Consider the following 11,106-nt stretch of genomic DNA (forward strand, 5'->3'; position numbering starts at 1 on the left):
GTATAAGAGACAGCCCCCACCCACTTCCCTTTTTAAATGTGAGTCATCTGTCTAGAAGGGAAATTGTGGTATTAGCAAATTCTTTGTTCTGACTGATCTGAGTTTTAGATTATACTACAGTGGGAGATGAATCAGTTGTTCAGTCACTTCATGTAATTATTCATGATTGTTTTTATGGCAAAGCATTTAAATTTGAATGTGTGCAACTAAAACTTGACATAAATGCTGAACAGGTCATAGACTAGAGGTTTTAGAAACCTTTTAATTTAGTTTACGTTTTAATTTGGTTATCATCTTTAGCAATAATTGCTGTCCAGTTTCTGGAAATGCAAATAACGTGTGGAAACTTGGAATTTTCCAAGGGGGGAAAAAAAAAATAATTATACGTGGATGTGATTTGGTGTCACCCGGATTCACTTGGAAGAGGCCTTGCAGAACTGTGCAGGACATAGTTAATCCCTCCATCCCCCTCTTTTGTGACAGATCTCAGATCAGTGACTGGTTTCCTCTTTGAATCTCTCCCTGGGGGTATCTCAGCTGAGCAGAATCTAGTATAAATGGGCCAAATCTCCTGTTGGAATTCAGGATTGTTACAGTTTACAGCAGCAGAGAGGACAGACCGCCTTTGGAGAACGTGACATTATGCTCACCACTGACACCGCTCAGTACTGGGGGGGTGGGTTTCTCTCCTGACAGAAAAACTCTGTGTGTGACTGTTTACATGCTCTGCGTGTGGAAAAGTGGTTTGGCTGGGACAAGAGGACTAAATACCACGTGGCAAAGGTTGTCTTATGGATCATAGATTTACCACAGTGCTAATTTCCCCTCCTGCCAATTTCCTGGGGTCACCTGAACCATCTCCCCTTGGGCAATGTGCTCTGTGACTCGCGGGGAGCAAATGTTGTTTCATTAATGTTTTCCTTTGCAGCAGAAGCAGCAGCTGACTGCCAGCCAGGGGAGGCTGGGGCTCTAAATAGAAAACAAACATGTGCAAACTTTATTTCCCATTAACTCATGCATGTAATTTCCAAACTGAACAAGCTGAAGAGTTGGCTACAGCCACTTCAAGCATGCTAAGCTGATGGAGCAGGAGTCAGAGGTGTTTTCCTCTCCCTGTTTGCTAGCTTAAAACATAGGAGTGAGACCTGGCCTACAATTTGCTGTAAGCTCTGTTGAAATGTGGTCCCAGACTTACGTCGGAAAACTCTTGGTTCTCTCTGGAAATCTAATTTATATATTTGTACATATTACAGACAGTCAATAGAGAGGGATCTTCATATTAAAGGAGCACGTTTATCTGATGCCCTGTTGGAGGCTGTCTTAATGTGAGTGCCTAGCTATGCCCGTCACATCCGCCAGCAAAGTGGTTTTAGGATGATTTTGCTGCACCTTCCACAGCCCTGGGTGCTCTCAGCTGCAGCTGAGTGTGGGGTCTTGCTTACAAAATCAAATACTACAGTGGCCGTCTTGTAACAGAGCCTCTACTTGGATTAAAAGCATTAGTGACTGCAAGGTGTAAGGAGGGCTAGGGTGGAATTGCAAAAGATTGCTAAAAGTTTGGCTCCGAAGCACCCTTTTGGATAGCAGTTTTCAGCTAATGCCAGTCTTTCCTCCTCCCACCATCCCAAGCTCATGTAGAGTTTTCCTTTCTTTCAGTCAACGTGTTTCTGCTAATGCCCCCCCCCCTTCCTATTAAATACTATTCTTTGTATTTTAACAGCGGATGTTGAGAGGATCTGGGTTTATTGGTGTTTTGATGTTTGGGGCCATTTGTTCTTTCAGTGCTTCCGTTATTTTAATTGATTATGAAGTGGGGTTTACTGTATGTGTAATAGTGGGTGTTGAGACTGAGACTCTTTAAGTTTCTGTTTTGCGTAAGAGTTGGAGTCATATAATAGCCAGATAATTACAGTGACTCGCGTGATTTGAAGGGCTCGAGGCATCCTGTTGAATGGCTGAGGGCGTTATCACCAGTGCATTCTGAAAAAATTGAGATGACAGGATTAGCCATGGGAAATTAGGCAATTGGTTCATCAAGTCCATTGTCTACTTCTTGCTGGAGCAGATCCGACCACTGATTCACCTGCCTTTGGCACTGCCCATCTTGTGATGCTGTAGAGGGCACTGAGGTGCCCTTACAGCTGGATGGGCAGTACTCTTTATGGGAGGAAGGGTTTCTATTCGGGTCTCACATGATTACACATTCAAACCGAGCAAGCCAGCGGGCCTTGGGAAGGTGACATGCTTTTGACAGAAAGATTGAACTGACCTGCCCACATAAACAACACCACAACAATGATGAGAATTTCCCCCGCTCGCAGCTGTTGGTTTTTCTTCGCCATCTCCTTCATTGTCACCTCATCTGCACAAGGGGAGAGAGAGATCATGAAACCTGACTGCACGGCTTGGGCTGCACTGGACACTGATTTAACAGTGTCAAATCATCAGCACGTCGAGGGCAAAGCTAGTGGGGAGGGAGTCCTCAGCCCTCGGTCGTGCCAGCAGCAGAGTGTCAGCTGCTCTGCAGCGACTGCCCTGCACAACCTGCAGGAGATGGGGCGAGAGAGGAGCAGTGAGACAGGATCGACAGGCAGCGACCACAGAGGAGCTGCCAGGGGGTAAGTCCCCCATGTTATCCAGCCCCGTGGCAGGTCGCTCTGCTCTGTGTCTGGTCTTTGTTAGTGCCGTCTGTGCCTGTCACAAAGCCTTGCATGCTTCAGCAGTTCCTCTCCCAGCTCCGGAGTGTAGAGCCTGGCATGATATTTTTCAGTGGAGCCATGGGATTCAGAAATGAGTCGAGCCTTTTTGCAGGGCGTAATGCGCCTCCTTGGCTTCAAAGCACTAAGAAGATTACAGTTCAGGCCTCCAGGGAGGGAAGCAGTGCTTCTCTTAGTGCTTTTAGATGAACAGCAATTCAGTATTTACAGACACCAAATCATTTTAGCAGAAAAAGTCAAGAATTCACAACATCCTAGGAACCATGTCCAAAAGCCCTGCAACAGGCTGGGTCCTCAGTAGGCAGGCAGTAACCCTTTATATCCCAGACCCCTGTACTCCCTAGCCCTGTTTGTAGCAGAGATTCTTGCTGACAGAAAACCTTCAACAATCTGGTTTGGCTTAAGAGAAACAAGTGAAGGAGTTGCCAGTGAGGAAGTGCCTGGTTTCCTCCATAGAGATATTCAAAACCTGTTCTAGCTGACCCTGCTTGAGCAAGGGTCTGAACTAGGTGATCTCAAGAGGTCCCTTCCAACCTCAACTTTCCGTGATTTGGCAGAAATACTTGAAATGTAAGAAAAGTGGGTGTCTCTGGGTATGTTTTTTTTTCCCCTTGCTGTCCTGGAATCCAAGCATAGGAGGCTCAGCAAATCCCCCAGGTGCCCTGTGAGCACAGTTGTGGTGTGCCCGGTGCCATCCAGGGGTCTAGTTTCACCTGAGTTTGCAGGCTGCTCAGGAATTTCCCCTGGCATTTTCCATTGGCAAGGATGCTGGACACACAGCTCCCAGTCTGGAAACCTTCTCCTCATTTTACCTGATAAACCTCAATCTGAAATGGGGAAAATGAACAGCCAGCCTTCAGTACATCTCCCTGTTGCTCTGGGCACCTGTCAGCCTTGTCCGCTGGGCACACTCAGCTCATCCCACTTGTCTACATGGGGCTGTGAGAGGGCACTGAGCCCTGTGTGCCTTTACCCCAGTTATTTGTGTTGCATGGGAAACTGCTTTCCTCTCTGCAGAGCCCTACGCTGCCTGGGCTCCCAGGGGCCACACAGGAACTCACCCACACTTGCCTTTATTTTTAGAGGCTAGTTTCTCAGCTTCCCTGGGGGTCTTGAAGAGGACTGGCTCACTGGCAGGGCTCTGGCCTTGGATGCTGATGGACTGGACATGCACAATGTACTCAGTGTCCTCCTCTAGGTCCCAGAGGGCACAGGAGCGGGTGGTGGTGTTCACCTCCTGGATGAAGCGCAGCATCCGCACGTCCTTCTTCTGGAAGCCAAGAGAGGAGAGCACAGAGTGGTGGAGAGGCCTCCCGTGTGCACTGCTGTCATCTAAGACCACTGCTTCCTGCCCTGTCCACCACGGACGTGGAGACTGTCAGACCCTTTCCTCCCTGCAGCCACCAATATGTGAAGTGCTGCAGCAAAGAGGACGGGAAGCCAAGTTCCCTCCCAGACCACGAGGGACAGGACAAGAAGAAATGGGCTTGAACTGCAGCAAGAGAATTTGGAAACTGAGGGGAACCTGGGGTGAAGATGAACATGACCAAAACTGGGTAACTGGAGGCACCGTACCTGTTGGGAAATTGCAAATCCAATGACAACTTCATCTTCTAGAACGTCCCAAGTCACAACGGCTGAGTTGGCTTTCAGGTGTTTGACTGTGACATTTACTGGAGCCGACGGGCTGTCTGCAAGGAGGGAGAGCAGAGCCTTTACAGGGGCAAAGTCCCAGCCACGGGCAGGAGACAGAGCAAGGGCAGGGAAGGGAGCGGGTTAGGACCTTGCTCAGGGTCCTTCCTCTGTATGATTCTGGGTGTGGGGCCTGGAAGTGGCAGGTACCCCCTGTCTTAGTTACCAACGAGGTTCTGCTGAGAATGTGAGATGCATTGGACACATGTGAAATAAGTGACCCTTAGAGAGCGTTTCTTTTGCCACAGCAGCAGACCACTGAGCAGCTCATTCATCTCATCCTTCCCAGCCACATACCACGTTTTCTCTGTTGTTTCCTCATGCGGTCTGACAGTGACAGCCGGGAGGAAATGCAAAATCTGCCTTGGAAATATGAAAACTGAATGCTTTCATGAGCACTCTGGAGGCTTGACATTCAGGAGTAGTGAATGGGAGTGTTTCTTTTGCTTTCCCCTGTTAGTCTGACAGAAAAAAATTTTTATACACGTTTTGCAGCTGCTGGGCTGTCTCTGCGATGGTCGGAGGACATCCAACAACCATCTGCTTGCAGCTAACAGGGCAGAACACGCTGCGGCAGCACGGATGGGCCATTATGATGGCAAAAGGGCAGGGCATGAAAGCAGTAGCCCGAGGCTCCGTGTTTAGTGTTTGTTCCCAATTCCAGAGCACGGGGTGGATCTGTGTAGCTGCCAGCCTTGGCAAAAAGTGAGGCGGGCTGTGATGTGCCAGCTGGGTTCCTGCACACCCTCACCAGGAGCCTCTTCCCAAGGGAGCTGTGCAGTGCAAAGCCCTTCTCAGCATCTCAGGGGGAAGGTTTTACCTTCTGGTGCTCTGTGCAGCAGGCTGGGCCCCTGTTCCCTCTCCTCTGGTCAAATTTAATTCACAATCTCCAGCTTGTGCCCCAAACCCGAAGGCATTACATGCTGATGGGACTGCTAAGTCTCTGACTACCCCCAGGAGGTCAGCAGGGTGAGGAGGAGTCAGTTTTTCTGACTCTCATCAGAGAATACTACTTTTATTGCTTTGTAACCATTGCACAACACCGCCCTGCTGGGGCTGGGGCTGAGGTCAACAGTAAAAGAAGGATGCATGTGTGCACGTCTCCAGTAACACTTGTTGGATTTATAGTCAGTCTCAGCCGCCTGAATGTGGCTGAAAATATTCTAGCTGTACTGTCAGTGTCTCCTAACAACTGACTTCACTCCTGGTGAATGTTCCCCTGGGACAGAGAAAATAATGGGAGGACAAAATTCCCCAGCTGAAGGTCAGTGCTGTTCCACACTTGGCGGAGCGATCACCTTATTCCTTTCTCTCCTCCCCAAACCCCCCCCCCCAGAGTCCAGTCTGCGGAGCTCCTCTTTCTAGCAGATGGGAGACCCACAGCCACCAGTGAGACCCTCGGGAACAGGACGCCTGGTCAAGCTGCTGGGACCCAGACTTTGGGTCTTCAGAAGGAGGAGCAGCAAGCAGTCGTGGTCTCTGGGATTTCATAGGGGAAGGTGTCCTTCCTCTCTGGAGTAGGTGATCCAGTCGGTGTTGACCCAGAGCACTCTCATCCCTCAGGGGCTGGCCTTCATGAAAGGAGACAGTGGTCTCCAGCCAGCTCTCGGAGAACGGAAACATTTATCATCCTCACCCTCCACGGCAGCAGCCGGGCCAAGGACACACTGGGCAGGAGAGATGGATCGTCCTCAGCCTGAACACTCGTCCCTTCTGGACTCAGCTCCCTGCTGTGCCACAAGGAAGGGACGTGGGTCTGCACCTCCTCACCTTCCCCCGTGACTGAACCCGTGTGCCAACCGGAGTAGGATCTAATTTTAGGAAGGGGCAGTCAGCAGATGGGAATGCGTACAGGGAAGGTCTGTGAGTCATGCCTGATGAATTTGCTAGAACATACGGAGGACATGATGGAGTTGAGAGATGGGAGACAAAACAGTCTCCAGCTGCAGCCAGGCACTTCGCCCTTCTCAAAGTACAGCTGTACAGTTAAATCCCGGCATGGTTGTCTTTCCCGGATATTTTTAGGAACTAATTTTTTTTTTAGGAGCTAGCACTGACTTACCCAGTTTAGGTTGAAGAGGCCTTTGAAAAGAGATGAATTAACCCCTCAGGAACAGAGGGGAAAAAGCTTCAGGCTGGGAAAAGGGAACATACAGCACACTGCACTTGGTGCCTGAGTCCCCTTGGAAATCTGTGACCTTGAGGGAGGCACAGCATAAAAAGTGTCTTAAGTTTCCTGATGACATAAAATGTGGGGGAGTCGGGGAGACCTAGCGGAGCTGGAGAAAGAGCAAACAACCTCTCTGGTGAGAGAGGGTGGAGGCTGCGAGGAAGAAGGGAAGCACTTGGCCAAGCTGCAGCCCAGTGCCCGCAGCCTGTAGAGCAGGGCTCTGGGTGTAGGCAGGGGAGGAACCAGCCGGTGTGGATGGTCGAGAGCACTTGAGAAAACCAGATCTGAGTGTGCCTTTCCTTTCAGTGCCACACATTAGGACTAACTACACCTAAATCAGCGGTGTCAAACCAGTCTAAAAGCGATATGAAAAGCGAATTAAGCAGGGCCTTTGACAGAAATGCAAAGCCAGGAAAATTCGTTTCCTGCACCTAGAGCTGAGTGAATAACTTGGAAGCAAAATTTTAATCCATGAGGATGCTTTTCTCCCTGTTCCCAGGAGATGCACGATGAGATCATGACTTTCTGAAATCTAAACACTGTTCCAAGATATTCCACACCGCTTTTGGCTCCTTGGGCCAGTTGCGGCTCTTGGTAGTGCCAGGTCAGGTGGAGAAGATGTCATTTCTGTTTCCCAGCTGGCTGTAGGGGGTCAGCATCTCTAGCAGGGCCTTGAGGTGCCAAAATCCCAACCTTTGGTTCCTTCTAGTCATACGTAACTCCTGGAAATTTTGCTTCTGTGCCTGCGGCAGCCAGGGAAAAGCTGCTGGTGTTGTGGGAGTGGGCACAGAGGGTGGGATGGCCCCAGGGGCTGTTCCTTCCCTGCGGGCGAGATGGCAGGGAACATGCTGTGCACCAAACCTTTCTCAAACACGTTTACTCCAGAGACGCTGAGGACAGCACAGCCCTTGTCTGGTCCGTAAGGGACCCATATGGTACAGGATTTCTGGTTTAGCAGTTTAGCTTCATCCCAGCTCAGAGGCTGCGATGCCTGCTGGAGCAAATCACAACTCGCAAACTGGCAGAGGATCTGTTTGGCCAAATTTGAATCAGAGCTGTGTGAAAAGCTGCTCCCGTTCTCGTGTCAGCAGAAATTGCAGCCCCTTCTTTAAGGGGAAGCCCTGATTAATTAAGATGCAAACATGATTTTTAAATGTGAATGGCTGCTTCAAAACCGATCATGCTTAAACTGTGTCTTGTTTCCTTCCTGCAGGGACCCTTTGCTAGGTGAGTCGTGGGACCAGAGCCCCCAGAGCTGTGTCCCAGCCCTTCCTCCCTCCTACCCACCCTGGGCCTTTTGGCAAGAGCAGGTCAGAACCGCCTCCGCACAGCAAGGAGGCATGAGCGATGAAGATTACCCTTAATCCCCTCTTAATGCTGAGAACTCCTTCTAGCCTCTCATTAAACGCTTTGCTGATTATTAATGGACTTTTATTTGAGAGGAAAAAAAAAAAAACCCAAAACCCCCACACTTTACAGCTTTGGGCTGATTCCTCCCTGACTTTTTATTGTCGACACAGTGGCTGCTGGCACGGGGAGGAGGAAACCACCTGCCTGCCCCTTATGTTGTTTAGTGTCAGAGCTGTAGTAGGGATGGGATGGGATGGGATGGGATGGGATGGGATGGGGCGCAGGTTTGTCTCCATCCCACTGCTGCCACCACCCATGAAGGTGGGGCCGCTGATTGAGGGTGGTGGGGTGAGCAAAGGGGGTGTCTGAGTCACTGAGATGTCTTGCCTGGCACCTCTGGGATTGGGGGGGGGACACCTCGGCTGCAAAGACATCACTGGGAGATGCTCGGAGCTCCTGGCTCCTCAGCCACAGTCTCTCTCCTTGCTGTTGTGTCTCGCTCTTTTGAAGCTGCTCTCAGTTTGCACCTTCTGCCCTGAGCTCTTCTGGGGGGGCTGGGGGTGGGAGCCAGCTTGCTGCCTTTAGCCATGCAGGCTGGGGGGATCAGTGCTTAGAGGAAAAGGAAGAAATCTGCGGAAATATCACAGAGTCCTGTGGTCAGGCTGTAGGTTTGGAGTTAGAGCATATTCCTGGATTTATCTCCCCAGCCAAGGGGCCCAGCTTAGCCCCAAAACAGAATTCAACTGTCCTGGAAACTCCAGCCACTGGGAAGTGCCTGGAGTGAAAGGCAGTCAGTTCCTCCGTGGCTAAGGCTCTGCTGTAGTGACAGCAGTTCCCAGTTCAGTTAGCTCCTCTCCCAGTTCAGTTAGCTCCTCTCCCACAAGCGGCTCCTTTCCTGCTGTGAAAGGCTCAGCTCAGCAGCCTCAGAGCCCCCAGACCATGGTCCAGCGAGCAGATCGCCTGCCGAGGCTCTGAGGCGGCTCCTTCAGTGCTGTCTACCAGCAAGCTGTGAGCCCTTCCTTGCAGGAACCAGTAAAAGTCAGCCTTAAATCCCAGTAGCAATTTATTCCTGCACCTCAACCTTCCCTGGGGACGCAGGAGATGGAAGGACACGACCTGCAAGGGGCAGGAGCATCCCGTAAGGTCCCGTGTGATGTTCTCGGCAAAGCGCCGCTGCCGCTGCCTGAGCGTGGGTACAAAAAGACCCGGTTTTGGTGCCTTCCTGAGCCTTTCTTTGCTCTCCCAGCACGGCTCCCTTCAGCCGATAGAATTCCTTGTCAGCTTTATGGGGTAAGGAGGAAGGGCTGGCGCTGCCGTTCAGCCTCCCCGAGGGTTTGAATGAAGGAGCCTGCGGGGGAGTGGGAGGGAGCAGGGCCCACCGCTGCCCTCCCGCTCCCGGCCCCCTGGCTGTTTGCTGATCTCTGGCAATTTCGAAGAGCAGAAAAACCAAGTGGTGGTTCTTCAGTCTGGGAAAGAAGCAATTCTTTCCTGCTGACCTCCTGCTCCCCTGCCCGATCTCGGTCAGCCCTCTGATTCCCCAGGAGTGCCTGAATGTGCAGGAAATGCTGTCAGGGCAGATGGAGACTTTTCAGGGAGCACAGAGCTGCTCGCCGTGTCCACCCTGGCCATCAGGAATTCCTCGGGGCAGAAGGAAGGGGTGTTTCTACTTTGGAGAATGTCCGGTGCTGCCAAACTCGGACTCCCTGAGTCCCAAAGCTGGGCAGGAACCGCTTGGGTCTTGCCAACGCCACGATCTGGGGTTTAATGCTGCCAACCCAGAGCAGAGTCATTGCTGTGGCATGTTTTATCCAGGGCCCAAACGTCCTGGGGGAGGGCTGGGTACTGTGCTCTTTTCTAGCTTTTCTCAGCCCACATTTGTGTGATATTAGAGAAATAAGAGAGAAATCTGTCAGAGGCAGGAGGGGGAGCAAGGCCTGGAGCTGGAGCCGGTACCCAGACCTCTCCCAGGAGTTCGTTGGCTGGTCCTGACCCAGCTCTGCTCTTGTATCCAACCCTCCAATTTTTCCTGCACACACAAAGATTTGCATGCTCCGCTGCTCCATACATTTCTGCTTTTAACGGAATTATACTTGAGTCAGGCCTTAATTTGGCCTCTGGCTACTCTATAAACCAGAAGGGGTTTATTTAACAATAAATGCCAAGAGGATGAGGCCATATTCGGTACCAGTCCGTGGGTACCACTCCACGGAGGCTGCTTTTGGATCCTGCCATGGCGCGTGTGGTTACCCTGTGCGAGCGCGTCCCTCTCCGTTTCCCACATGGATGTTCCCAGCAGGAAACGGCGTTTGGAAGCGGATGGCGCAACCTCGCCTGCTTCGCACACTGACGTCCCTGCTGAGAGGCTGACAGTGAGGTTAGAAACCTCCATATTTCAATTAAATCTCTCCTACGCTGAACACAGAAATCAATAACGTGCTTACGCCATCCATCAGCTGGCCAGGAATCTCCGTGGCCTCCGGGAAGGGGCCGCTGCGGGTCGCTTTGCCACCTCCAAAGGGCTGTCAGCCCCGTGGCTGCTTCCTCCTCCGTGCTGAGCCTATTGCTCGCTTCTGGTTGTGATCCTGCCAGGCCGTGGCTGAGCTCAGTTCCCCGGGCCCGGAGGTGGGGGTGAGTGTGCGCGGCGAGGTACAGGCCAGGGAACAGCATCCGCGCTCCGACTGTCACCTTCGCTCTGCTCCCCTTCCCCCCTGCTGCTGGTGGGGCTGCCTGGGGAGGGGGTGACCACGGAGACCTGTCTCAGCAGAGGGAGAGGAGCAGCGCAGGGTGTGGGGATGTGCTGAGCAGAATCCACCCAGGTGGTTTTGACCCTTTTTGGGCAGCGGAGGAGCCGTTAAGGGGCTCCTTGCATTGAAGGCCAGTGCGGGTCCTGTGAAGGCTGAGAGCTGGACGAGGCTGAGCCGCGCTGGAGAGTGAAGCACCTTTCCCCTCCATCCCACAAAAATAAACCTGACCTGAGCTGCTGTATGCACCGGCACCTTGCAGCGATGCTTTTTTGCCCCAGCACGTTGCAGGGGCCGTGGCCTATTTTGGGGTCTTTCATCATCGTTGCGCAGCTCACCCTGCTGCTCTCACAGCCCTTAACAGCCGCCCTGCGCCACCGAGCCCAGCTCATCTCGCTCTTCGTTAGCTCTGCCTAACGAGGAGGGGGCTGCTGGC

At 51.9% G+C, this 11,106-nt stretch overlaps 2 protein-coding genes across 2 annotated transcripts in view; one reads left to right on the top strand and one right to left on the bottom strand.

Annotated features, from left to right (window-relative positions):
• The window catches only part of FNDC5 (fibronectin type III domain containing 5), a 7,445-nt gene extending 3,041 nt beyond the window's left edge, over positions 1-4,404 (bottom strand). The window contains exons 1-3 of the mRNA XM_026863286.1: positions 4,293-4,404; positions 3,789-3,987; positions 2,270-2,362 (exon numbers count right to left, since the gene is read on the bottom strand). Coding sequence (XP_026719087.1) covers positions 2,270-2,362; positions 3,789-3,972 — 277 coding nt within the window. The 5' untranslated portion in view covers positions 3,973-3,987; positions 4,293-4,404. The remainder of the gene's footprint in view (positions 1-2,269; positions 2,363-3,788; positions 3,988-4,292) is intronic.
• S100PBP (S100P binding protein) overlaps positions 1-10,713 on the top strand; it is a 29,568-nt gene extending 18,855 nt beyond the window's left edge. The window contains exon 4 of the mRNA XM_026863281.1: positions 7,793-10,713. The gene's annotated coding sequence lies outside the window, so the exon portion shown is untranslated. The remainder of the gene's footprint in view (positions 1-7,792) is intronic.
• The last annotated feature ends 393 nt before the right edge of the window (positions 10,714-11,106 follow it).

This window comes from Athene cunicularia (assembly GCF_003259725.1).
Source record: "Athene cunicularia isolate RWA chromosome 23 unlocalized genomic scaffold, athCun1 chr23_part1, whole genome shotgun sequence".
In the NCBI taxonomy this organism is placed as follows: domain Eukaryota; kingdom Metazoa; phylum Chordata; class Aves; order Strigiformes; family Strigidae; genus Athene; species Athene cunicularia.